The 13032-nt window shown below is 46.1% G+C and overlaps 1 protein-coding gene across 6 annotated transcripts in view; it reads right to left on the bottom strand.

Moving 5' to 3' along the window:
- Positions 1-539: 539 nt before the first annotated feature.
- Positions 540-13032, bottom strand: part of FGFR3 (fibroblast growth factor receptor 3) — a 56318-nt gene continuing 43825 nt past the window's right edge. For 2 of the 6 annotated variants that reach the window (XM_062638634.1, XM_062638637.1), the window contains exons 8-17: positions 11928-12121; positions 10914-11059; positions 10700-10821; positions 9385-9495; positions 9044-9234; positions 7492-7614; positions 6003-6073; positions 4446-4583; positions 3884-3989; positions 540-3798 (exon numbers count right to left, since the gene is read on the bottom strand). In XM_062638634.1, the coding sequence (XP_062494618.1) occupies positions 3634-3798; positions 3884-3989; positions 4446-4583; positions 6003-6073; positions 7492-7614; positions 9044-9234; positions 9385-9495; positions 10700-10821; positions 10914-11059; positions 11928-12121 (1367 nt within the window). In that variant the 3' untranslated portion in view covers positions 540-3633. Of the gene's footprint in view, positions 3799-3883; positions 3990-4445; positions 4584-6002; positions 6074-7491; positions 7615-9043; positions 9235-9384; positions 9496-10699; positions 10822-10913; positions 11063-11927; positions 12122-13032 lie in introns of all 6 variants that reach the window. The other 4 variants (XM_062638635.1, XM_062638638.1, XM_062638636.1 and 1 more) reach the window with 2 other exon arrangements.

Below are 13032 nucleotides of genomic sequence, written 5' to 3'. Positions count from 1 at the left end.
TATATGTAGGTAGATAAACTTGTATGCAAAATTGGGGTATCTGGGATGCAGTTCAACAGGGTTACTTGTAGGAATCTGTTAACATTATATGGAAGTGCTGGTAGGATTGGCCTAATGTTTCCCAAGCTTCCCCTTGCATCGTCTACTACAAGCGAAGCAAGGATTTAGTGAACTCCCTTGCTCAACCACTCCAAAACCAAAGCCAAACATGGGCTCCTCTGGGAGCAAGGAAGGAAGTCCCTTGTGCCCATCCCACCAAGCACTGGGTGCCTGCTCCAATGCACCCAACTTCTGTCTTCCCTAGTGGTGGGCTCCTCTTGTGCCCCTTCCATCTCCACCAGCATCTGCAGGGCTGAACACAGCATGAGCACCACCACCACCATCACACTGGGAAAAATCTGCAAGAGGTTTACTGAGCAATTCCTACCCTTGTGCTACTGCTACATGCTCAATCCTGTACGAGACTCCCCTATGCTCATACGCACACAATGGCTCGTGTGGCTATAAATACACACATTCCCAAATAAAGAATACGGCCCTTAAACCAAAATTGTTATAAATTTATTATGAATATAAAACCTGTGCTGGCCAGGACTCACAAAGCAGCAGTGTCAAAAATAAACCCTCCTGGCACTACAAATCCCAGAGCCGAGGAGACTCGGCTTTGCAAAGGACCCTCACAACAGGGAATAAAGCCCCAAATTGAACAACTTGTTTATTTCTTTTTGTTTCTTTGTAAAAGTAAGTTTGCCATGTTAACAAAAGCAGAATAGTTTTATTTAGTGTTCATCTCACACCTTGGACAGCTGCAGCTGTCAGGCACAGAAATACAGTATTAAAATAAACTGAATAAGAATTGCTCATCGAAAAGATCACACTAATGCAAACCTGTGGATTGGAACATTGACAGTATAAAATGTAACAAAATTGGAAATTTTAATTTTTAAGCTTTTAAAGATAATAGTCCAGGCTATAAAACTATATAAGCATTGAATAAGAAATGTTAAAGTCAACAAGTCTACAACAGATACATCTTGTAAAAACTCAATAAATTATATATATATTTATAATATCTAGTAACATTTGAAATCATGCACAGTTTTGTACATTTTCTTTTCTCAGTACAGGAAAACTCAATGCTTCCAGTACTTGGAATGTACACAATTAGCAGACATTTGTAAGAAAATACCAACAAATTCTTTTATTCCAACAGAACAGAACAAAACTCTATAGAAATCTACCTTCTCAACCTTCCATTGAAGTAACCTCAAAACTATAAATTATTTCTTTTAGGATAAGGATTTTGTGGCTCTAAGAAAACAAAATAATCTTAAAATGAGATGCTGTCATCCTGTTATTCTGAAACATTGATATGTAATATGCACCAGAGGAGAATGGAAAGGATGAATTCAGGATGCAATTTTCCTTGCCTCTTTGTGGTAGTGAAGTCTTCCAGACAAAAAAAGCCCACTCATAAAAGTAACCGCAGCCCAAATCTTCCCCCTTGTCAGCTTGATCCATGCTAAAATTCCCTAGTTCCCATCTGTGCTTTTAAACAGCTACCTGATGTCGAGGAACAAAACCAGCACAGCATTTTAAACACAGAAAATGGGGCACCACTGGCATTTTCCAGTGCGTTACATACAACAGAAACACGCAGTCACTGCACCTCTCCTGCAAACACTGTCATTCTTCTTGCTATTTTGCTCGCATGGCATTTCTGAAGCCCAAAATACAACGGTACTGGCAAAAGGGGGGGAAAACGTTACCCCGCATCATCCAAAATCAACAGTGTGTTTTGCTGCACACCGGTTATTAAATCGACCACAAAGAATACCTTCATTTGAAAATAGAAAAATAAACACCCTCCCGCCCCCTTAATGCACAGTGGTTAAACTGATGGAAGAATTCTCGGCCCTGTTTTTCTGCAATATGTAAAAAATCATCTCTCTGCTGCTATTTGTTTGGTTTTAACCACTGGTGATGAATTGAAAAATAAACTCACCTTTGCTCACTGCAATCCAGGATAAACTAATATTTTGCTTTTTAATGAATACATATATATATATTTATAACATTAAATGTACTTTGTTAAAGGACTGTACACCTATACACTCTTTCAATATTTCCCATAAACACAAAAAGAAAAACTTGATTAATATATTTTTTCTCCATTTTTTAATAAGTTAAAGAAAACCCCACCCTTAAGCTCGGTGAACTTTAAAGTTTACAGTCACACTACGCTATTTAAACCCATGAACAGATAATGTTAATGTCTATAAATAACTTCTTTACAAATATACATGTTAAGGTACAATTTTTAAAACAAAACTGTGAAGGTATAAAACAAACAAACACAAAAATCTTTTCTTTTTGCCCAGATCAGTATATCCTAGATTGCAATGCTCCTATTTTGAGACTCTCTCTCTCAGTACTGCTTTATGTTGCATTAGTATTATACATTCTTTTTTTTAATATATTTATTTATATATATACAGGATATATTTATAGATATATACACAGATTCTCTGGAATAAACCTTTTTGATATAAGTTAAAGGCTCTTGCCTACAGGTACCCGTAACTTCTTTCTCTGAGTCACTGCACGTAGATGGAGCCAAACTGCAGGTGTCGAGGGGTGGATGGAGAAGTGCCCACTCACCCTTGGCAAGCAAAGATGCACAAACCCCAAAAGCAAGATTTTTCTCCCCAAAGAGGTTGTTCTCAAAGGTCAAGATATGGCTTGAGATGCCCACCCCTGGGGTCTGCTCCAACCTCGGCATGGCCCCATTGCTCCCAGCCCAGTGCAAGGGCCAGTGGCATGGCCAAAGCACTGCCATTCAGATGACTTGACTGTCTCTTTTTATGTTCTTTTTTTTTTCCTTTCTCCATGATGGTTTGCATTTTATTTAATTATCATTTTTTCCTCTTCTTCTTCTTCCAAAAAGGATTCCTTCTATGTAGCTGGGCAGAACGATCACGAAGCTATAAAAACGACGACAACAAAAATATAGATATTTTTATAAATATATGAATCCCTGCAGGCAACGTGGCTTTTCAGCTCCACCAAAAAGGTTCATGTACAGATTGCATAAGCGAAGAATTTCTACATTCTTTACACTTCTTTTTTTTTCATTTGTGTTTTTTCTTTCTTATTTAAAAAAAAAAAAAAAAAAAAAGGAAGATTTTCTTTCCTCTTCTTCGTATTGCAGGCACAGTACGGCTATTCTGGCACTGGAAATGCAAGCGCAGAGGCTGGGAGGTCAGTGCCCCCCCAGCTTCAACATTCTCCTTAGTCCAAAAAAAAAAAAAAAAGAAAACAACCCAAAAATGAAAAACAACCCCCCCAAAAAATCTCAGATATGATAAATCATCTTGGCAAGAGATTAGTTCCTTCAGGCCAAACAGTGCTTCTTGACTCTTTATACAGCAAATGGGAAAAAAACAAAAGAACCAAAAAAAGTTAATTATATTTCTTTTTCTACCCTGAACAGCTCGACAACAACACACATCTCTGGGCACCACCGTGCAGTTCCACCGGAAGATCCTTCATCCTCGGCACCCCACATTCCTGTCTCCATGGGCACACTGCCCTCCTGTCCGTCCATCCATCTCTCTGCCCAGGAGGGGCTCCTCACGTCCGGATGACGCCGTTGCAAGGAGGGTGCTTGGGCAGGCAGGGCTCATCGGGCAGCAGGTCATGTGCAAAGACTGAATCATCCCCCGAGGAGCACGTGCTGTGGGTGTCCTGGCCAGCTGGTGAGTACTGCTCGAAGGGCACCGAGAGGTCCAGGTACTCCTGCCAGGGCAACAGACCCATCAGTGCTGCGTGCCCACAGCGGGGACAGAGCAACCCCTCCCTGTGCCCACCCCATCACACTCACATCGGTGGATGTCACGGTGAGGACCCTGTCCAGGTCTTCCACCAACTGCTTGAAGGTTGGCCGCTGCGAGGGGACGGCGTGCCAGCACTCCCGCATGATCATATACCTGTATGAGAAGGCAAAGGGGACCATCACCCATGGTGCGGCTAAGTGGCACCCAATCACCCCCAAATCGCTTGAGAGAACAGCTATGGCCAATGCATCTTCAGCCATGGAGACCTTGGTGCAGGGCCAGTTGAGTAGAAGACGAGGAAGGTTTTGTGGAGCCATGATCCTCATCACTGATCAACTCGTGTGTGCCCATACTCTCAAAGCAGAAGGACCTGTCCTAAAGTGACATGCCAGAGCTGCAACCCCAACCACCACCTACCAAACCAGGGGGGGCATGTTATGCAGCTCAGCAGCCATGGGCTGAGCTGCAATGAGTAGGGATGGGTAAGACTATCTGGAGATAGCTGAATAATCTCACAGCGCGGATGCCCCTACAGACCCAACCACAGCCTCGGGTGGTATTTGGCCACAGAGGGAAGGGGTAAGGACATCAGCCCCATCACACACTCACAAATCATGGGTGCAGTTTGCAGGTTTATCCATCCGATGGCCTTCCTTCAAGAGTTTGAAGAGTTCTTCAACGGGAATTCCCGGGTATGGAGACCCTCCCAGAGTGAAGATCTCCCATAGTAGCACTCCAAAAGACCAGCTGGAAACCAAAGAAAGATCTTTAAAATTCAATGAGTTTTTTTCCAAGCCCCCCCATATCCCCTCCCCCCTCTTGGCTTTATTTCTGTGCAGCCATGCATAGCTAACAGAGTCATCAATAGCATGACTAATTGCCTAGGCCATTTTTACTAGTTACTTGGAGATCTCTGCTGATCCAACTCAATAGCAAAGAAATCCCAGGCACCAAGTCTGAAATTGAAATGAGCATTTAATCAGATAGGTGACAGCCCATCTATCACCCACAGCTCTTTGTTAGGTCTTCCACCAGCTCCACTGAATGGAACAAATCAAATTATTCATGCACGGCTTCACTGAATTGCAGGCTTGGAACCACAGGCCACTAACTGTGCAAGCTGATACCAAAACTTGCTTGTTACAACACTCATTTCACTGGCCAAGCTGGGAGAAAAAGACCCCAACAAGCATCAGTGGAGCACTAACGTTACACACTCCAGTCCTGCAGCTGCGCCCTGGGTAAAAGTCCTCTTTTTCAAACATATCTTTTGCCTTCTTCATTTTCTTTTTAAAAACAGGGATTATCTGTCCCTGTTTCGCTTTCACACACGCTCGCTCTCCCGTTCTCTAGCTTTGATTTATGTGTCATGCCCGCTGCAGCATTACCTAAGCATGGAAACTATGATTTAAGGTCAATGAAAGCCAAAGTACGTGAAAAAATAGAGAAATAGATTCATTTGTCCAATTGCAAGCGGTGAGCTTTGGGGAGCAGGCACTGAATTACTGCAGAAATGCCATTATCAACCACATGTTGAAATAAAAAAGCCAGCGTGCATGCTGAGCTAGTTCAGCCCTTGTGAAGTTCAGACGTGACACAGATTTACACATGAGGCAGGCTCTGCTGTTTGCTTACCGTGCAGAGGCACTAAAACGGACAAGATAGGATTAGGAAAAATAAAGGAAATAAATGAAGCAGCAAAATTAATCCAAGAATGTATTTGTTGAATAGTCTCTGATCAACTCTACTAACAGCAGACAGAACGTTTCAAGCTCATCCCACATACTCAGCTGAAATGCAACTGTCTGGGGCAAAGTGTGCAGGAAGCCAAGGGCAATTCTTCTGCATGGAATTTTCTTTCTGCACAGTTTTTGACTGAGGAGGAATCACCTCATCTATAAATGACTAAGAAATACCTGCTTGCCTTCCAACAATTTTTCAGCAGCTCACTAGAGATCCTCGGATGAAAACAACTAGATAACAGTAAAACAAAACCACGTGTGCAAAGCTGCAGCTTGCAATCGAGTCATTTGTTTTTGCATCCCCAGGCACCCCAGCAGTGAAGGAGCCCTGCTCATGCTTAGCAGTACTTTGTCTTTAAGATACTATAGGTGTTGATTTCCTGGTCATTTCATTATTTTCCTTTTAAAGTGAGGGTATGCTTACACATCACTCTGGTGAGTATAGACCCGGTCAAACAAAGCTTCTGGAGCCATCCATTTCACAGGCAGCCGACCCTGTAATTAGGAAGACAATGGGAACATCCCATCAGCATATTCCCCCAGCCACAACGGCACCATCTGAATCTTCTTTTCTAATCCAGTTTGAAACATTTTCATTAACAGCCACATCTGCCTTCCCGGTCACTGGGCAAAGCAGGAGTGGCCACATATAAACAGATTAGAGCATTTGATCCCTGGATCTTCGTTGACAATCTATGCAGTAAATGCTCTCTGTGGAGGACTGTATTTCACTGCCAAGGCAGGTTTAACGTATCAGCGCATCTAAATCTTTGCATGGGAACAGCATCCATTGCTCATAAATGCAGCGAGCTCTGCAGCAGAGCTTGAGAAAACACTTTCCATCTCTTTGGTTGGAAGAAGCAGTTGACTCCGAGTCTGAACCTGGCTTGGGCTGAACTTGAAGGGAAATTTCCAACATTGAAGGCAAGGGCCATATCCTCTAAGAAACAAATCCTGATCCTGCTGGGGGCTGAAGGAGGAGGCCTGACCCCAGGTTTCCAGGGGAACATCCTACATCAGGGTCATAAACATGGGTTGTCACATGTGAGATATATGAGATGACAAAGATCAGATTAATCATAATTCTTTGGGGCTTTGCTTGGCCCCTGGAGGGAGTCAGAAAGGACTGTTTTGTGTTTGAGGCATAATTCGGCTGCAGGGGGACTTTGTCCTCTTCTGACCCACTGTCTCACTGTGGGAGGCAACTAGAGATGGGACACAGGCAGGATGCATAAATAGGATTATGCTCTCAGCTGTCCAACACAGCTCTAACAGGGAAAGTCCATCTGACGTATGATTTAAATTCCCAACAATTGTAATTAATTTATGATCAAGAAATCCTTGTAATTAAGACAGATTTCTGATGTGATATTGGAAAGGACCAGTATGGACATGGTGAGCTTTGTAGGACTGCCTGGATATTTAGACCTCTTGTAGTCACAAGGCCCTCAGGTTCTGCAACGCCTTCAATGCGTTCTATTGCCATGTCTGAATTGCTGTAGTTGCAGCTTCAGGTATAGCACCACATATACAAGAAGTGATATTTCTATGTCAAGGACTCTGGTGGGACAGAAGTTGGCTCCTTAGGACCTTTACTCAGAGAAATGGAGCAGACTGGAAAGGGCTCCATTCCCCTTTGGTTAAAAACTCAGTTTCTCTTAGCCTAAAGCCTCCTGGCCAGAGCTGAAGCCTGGCAATCGGCTGCTAGCAGCAGTATCTGTCAGGAAGAAAATGGATGGTGGGTGCATTGCTGGGACCAGCCTATCTACAGTTCCTCACTAGATGATGCCACCAGCAGATTTCTTCCTCCTAAGCCTCCCTAGAAAGTGAGGCATGGGACAAGGTCACTTGCTGCAGGGATGACTGAACTGCCTGTCAGGAGAACTGCCTGTCCTTGGCAGCTCTATACTTACATTGGTGGTTTTCTTGTAATAGTCGATGTTGTGGACGTCTCTAGCGAGGCCAAAATCAGCTATTTTCATCACATTGTCTTCAGTGACTAACACGTTCCTGGCTGCCAAGTCGCGATGAATGCACTGTGAAAGGTGAGCAAGTCAATAAATAAGGGCTTGTTAGCTGCTCACGCCTGGAACCAACAGCACCGTGTGGTTTATGAGCTGCCGTTTCATTGACTCCCAAGCTCATAAAGCTGTGGGCACCGCTTCACTCCTCACTTTCTGTGTCACTGCCCCATCGTGCATACTCGGTGGGAGCCACCTCTTAGCAACACCTAATCTGCAGCCTCTGCGCTGACGCAGCCACGCGCCTTTTCTCTCCAAAGGGGATGATGCACAGGGGAGAAAGCTAACCCTCCTCTTGTGTGGGCACTTACAGGGATGTGAAGCTGCTTTTCTGCCCTGCTTCCTCCAGGAAGAGGAGTGCAGGCTGATGCTTGAAGGAAATAATGTCCTAAAATTAAAATGTCCCAAATACATGCACAGTACATAGAACCATAGAACAATGTGGGTTGGAAGGGACCTTTAAATGTCAGCTAGTCCAATCCCCAACATCACAACTGTTAGCTGAGGAAGAAGCTAGATTAGCCTGCACTGTGCAGAAAGAGAGTTTAAAGCCACCAAGAGCCATCCACCCTGAACTGCAGCCACAGGACAAACACATCTGACATCTGAAGCTGAAGTTGCTTTTGCCATGGTGCTCCCTGCCCACAAAAGAGGACACACCGGCTGGTGCACAGCTTTGTGAACCCAAAGCCTGATTCTCCACTTGCTGATGTCAGGGCAAATCAAGACTTAATCCCAGGGTACGATGTAAGCAAACACAGCAGCCAGCTCAGCGCCAGCGAAGTGCTCCCCAGGGAGCATCGTAGCCATATCCACATATTGAGCCAAATCCACTGCCAGTTCTACTCCAACTGAGCCTGTAGTGCTGCAGACAGCCACAAACACGTGAGCTACACCCAAGATCTCAGCTTCCTCATGACTGCTCTGCATCTTCAGTGCTCTCAGAAGGAAGATCAGGGAAGAATCAGAAGGAAGGACAGGGGATGCAGATCCTGACTGTTGTCTAATGTATCAGTGACATGGTGGAGGCTTCAACTTGGCATGATGCTCACACTGACCACTGCTGCCTGAGCCTCAGAATCACACATCCGAAAGACAGCTACCTCTAGAAGTGACAGAGGTTGAATAGGTGAGGACAGGCAGCAAGGTCTGCATTTCTTGTGCTTTCATATGCATGTTGGGGATGCTAAACAGGCCTGCAGGTCACAGCGAGGGCTGTACAGCTGCATGATTCATGAATGCAGCCAGCATATGGCAACTTCTGCATATGGATGAAGCCTCCAGCAAAACACTCAAGACACTTCATACAGAAAAATGTGGTCTCTCAAGGGAGAAGCCTGCCAACATTTTGCCTGAGGTTGTCCTACACACACACAGAGCATTGCATGCCTTTGAACACACGGGTCTGACTGATGCTTCTACCAAATGAGGTTTCTCAACTCACTTTCTGAGATGCCAAGTACTCCATGCCCCGGGCCACCTGGTAGGCGCAGGAAACCAGGTCTTTAAATGTCAACTGCTCCTCGGGCAGCTTGCAGGTGTCGAAGGAATAGTCCATGCCAGGTGGGCGACGTGCCCTGAGGTATTCCCGCAAGTTCCCCTTTGACGCGTATTCCACCAACACATAGAGCGGTCCTGCAAGCAAGAGCACATCAGGATCCAGCGGAGGAACAGCTCACCACCAAGAGCTCATCTGGGATGCTCTGGGCAACCAGAGAGTAGTTACACAGAAGGGCCAGTCAAACCCAAGCCTCCCACAGCCCTGCGAGCTGTTTTGCTACGTACCGTCCTGTGTGCAGGCACCAAGGAGGTTAATGATGTTTTTATGCTTCCCAATCATTTTCATCATTTCCATCTCAGAGACCAGGTCAGAAAGGTCCTTGTCTGTGGCATCATCTGGGGAAAGCAAGAGTGGAACGCAAAAACGTGAGGAGAAAAGTAAGTGTTTTGTGAAGCAGTCAATACAACTGCTGCATAGGCACGTGGGGTCTTGGTGGGGAAAACAGAACTCAAAATATGGCAGTGTTTGTTTTTATCCTACTTTGGGAAGAAGAATCAAACCCAAAGCTAACTACCGCAAGGAAAGATAAAAACCCAAATAAACTGAGATAAAAGTTCATATGGGAATTAACAAAGCCTTTCATCTTCTGCTTCATCCTGTGAAGTATTAAAGAAATAAAGTCACTTTTGGTACCTAGGATAATTTTGCCTTTCTGATTGCTTTCCCCCCTCACCTCCAGGGGCAAAGAGTTAAGGACTGTGGAAGGTCAGAGCTGGGAGGGGGGCTACAGGAAGGAATGCATTTTTTTGCATGGAAAGTTTTCTGCAACTACAGTAGAAAAATGGGGAGAAACATCCCCAAATGAATGCTTTGGGTTAACAAGATGGAAATGCTCCTGCTTCCAAAAGCAACTTCAGAATGACAGAAATGTAAATTAAACAAATCCTTTTCTGATAAGAACTGTTATTTTTGTAAAGCTGTCACCCCATGTAACCTCAACCCCGGGGTGCTCACTGCTGGAGCATCTGCCCTGCTTCCTCCAGCTGAACTCCCCAGGGTGATTTTGTCTGCGTGTTGTCTGTGTTTACTGTGTAGAGGGTAAGGATGGGAACAGACTCGTGTGAAGGTGCCCAGTGACTCCTCCACTTCTGGCTTCCCTTTAACCTCTTGGGAGTTTGGGATCAAGTGTCTTTAGTGAAGAAACTCCTCACAAAGGCGTCTGTCAAACAAACATCTACAGTCTTCACCTGAGCTCGTTGCACAAGGCTTTGTGAGAACAGGCAGTGCTGGTTACAGGAGGAGTAAGGAGTGGGCTGATTCACAGAGCTGGCTAGACGGGAAGGGGGTTCCCCTTTTTCTCAGGGATGCTATTACCCCTTGGCAAAGAACCGGGTTAATTCCCAGTCCCTCTTCCTGATGGGATTTGCACTTTTAGGTGCTCTCCAAGGAGACAGCCATCACCCTCAGGCTATGTGGGTGAAAGGGATGAAAAGCTGTTCTTACTTTACTCTATTGTATCTGTTTGTATAAAAGACTTAGAAGAGAAGAGAGGAAACCCCAGTGCAAGATGCTGTTCTGCTCTCTGTCAAACTCCCGTACCTTTTAACATCTTGACAGCAACTGTGATGGCCTTGTTTGGCTTGTCCTTATCGATCCCAATCGCTTCCGCCATCACCACTTGGCCAAAACACCCTTCACCGAGCGGCTTCCCCAAGGTCAGGCTGAAGGGAGGAACAAGCAGCCACATTAGTGGGTACCAGGACGGTGACATTACCAGCAGGCACTGGGATTGCGACCCGTGGGTCTGACTGACCGAGAGCGTGCCAATTCCCACTTGGGATCTGGAGGCAGTTCCAGCTCGGAGACATTGGCCAGCATTGGCCCGTCGCTGGAGGAGAGACGTGTGATCCGGACCAGGGGCGTGTTGGAATTCATGGAAGAGTTGGACTCCAACGACACCTGCTTGGGTAGAGCAAATGAAGTGTTATTGCCAACTGTACTCACAGGCTGGGCACTGCCTGAGATGGATCATGGAGAGGGTTTGAGCTATCTTTGCTCAGTGACTCAGTTGCTTTCTGGCAATTTCTAAATGGGAAACCCTCTACTTCCCCCCACTTCCTTGCAGAACTGCACTGCGGTCAGGTTGTTAGCTGGTGGAAAGGAGGGATAGGTCAGCTGTGCCCTCTAGCAGGCGGGTTTAATCTGTTCATTTGTTCCATGTGTGTCTCCACAGCATGTACAAGCTACGGAGTGACTTCTGTTCTGGCACTGTAAATGCTTATCACAAGCTTGCAGCCAAAGCCGTGAAATCTGTATTCCTCACTCTGTGGTTTTGCATGGTGCCTTTTCCTCCTGCCCCTGTCCACTGACACGTGGCAGAGCATCCCGAATTGCATGGAGAAAGAGGACCCTCTCCCACCTTCATAAGAATTGGCTTGGGTTCATCAGTGACCTCTGTGAAAGCAGGGACAAGCACAATTAAATGTGCTCTATGCTTCCCAAGGAGCTTCACCAGGGAGCCTGCACTAAAGTGTTCCCCTGCAAGATGCGCCTTCTGCGGCATCCATGGCTGCACTGCCAGCCCCTCTTGGACAAGGGCAACTGAAACATAGCTGCTCATGAACCAGAGTCAGCTGCCAACAGCTACTGCTCCACTGGAACAGAAACAAATCAATAAGAGGGGGTTAAACTCCTAGATGCAGCCAACTTATGTCCCTCTTGGGCAGTGTTTTCCTGGCAGAGTGCTGGACCTAGAGAGAACATTTCAGGGAGGGGAAGAAAGAGAGGGATGACCATAGGGGGGAATAGGAATCTTGTATCTACTTTCTGTTACCTGTCTCTTGAGTGGGAATTTGGAGACTTTCTGTACAGTGGGGGTGTTCATGGCTTTTTTGTTTGGCATTTTCATCCTGCAGACAACCACAGCAGCCACCACCAGGACGAAGAGAATAAAGCCAATGCCGTAACTGAAAATGCCAGCATACACTGAGCCCGAATCATCCATTTCCATGAGCTCCTCCGCTGCGGGGTGACAAGAGACACCAGTCAGGATGGGGTAGGCAGCTGCCTACATGCAACTATACAAAAGCAGTGCAAAGAATTTGGGGAGGACTTGCTCATCTATGCCAATCTGCTGAGTGACTTCAGTAAGGGGGCTCTCCCAGGCCAGTGGTTTTCAACCTGCGGCTGTAGCTAAAACAGTCTGCCTTTTGGGGGGTAATTTTACTGCACTTTGATGCAACCCTGGGGTTTCTAAGAGCCTTCAGCCCACAGGTTGAAAACCAGTGCTCTAGGCTGAAGGCATCACGTTTGTACTGTTCCTCTGACCCGGATCTTGCTTTCCCCGCCCATCCACACATAGCTGGATGTCTTGGATGTGCAAAGGCTGCAGGACGAGGGTTTGATGCATTTGACTTCACCAGCAAAGATTTCCACTGAACCGGTGCCTGCCCTGAGGGACCAAGGAGCCCAAAGGGCACCCAGGGGTAAGGCATCGGACAAGGCAAAAGCCTCACAATCTGCACAACTATTTAATGAAAACTTAGTTCTGTTGAGAAGAGGCTGGAAGGTCTGACCCAGAGAGGTGGCTGAGCCAGAGGGTGATGGCATGAACCAATCAGCCACGGCTACCTGCTAGCAAGGCTTTTTTGGGACCAGCAAAGCTCAGCTATGTTTCTCTCCTTGTTCCTTTCAGGACAGGCACAGACACCGGAGGAGGAAGGACTGGTGGGACTGGTTTTCTGTTCCCAAAAGGCGTGCTGGCATCAGAGGAACAGTCAGCAGTGGGAAACTTTATAATGAAGTCATGCCAGCGTGGTTAGCTCGCTAACGGCTCATGTACATCACTGCTGCCCCAAAGCAGCATCTTCGGCAAGCAGCAGGAGCTTTCCCCTGGCAGCAGCAGGCTCCACGTCTGCTCTTCAGTGGCTGTG

This window comes from Pezoporus occidentalis, unplaced genomic scaffold (assembly GCF_034315485.1).
Source record: "Pezoporus occidentalis ecotype Australia unplaced genomic scaffold, CSIRO_AGI_Poc_V1 ctg58, whole genome shotgun sequence".
Classification (NCBI taxonomy): Eukaryota; Metazoa; Chordata; class Aves; order Psittaciformes; family Psittacidae; genus Pezoporus; species Pezoporus occidentalis.
Note: the sequence above shows the minus strand (reverse complement) of the source record. Positions and strands in the feature narration are given on the sequence as shown.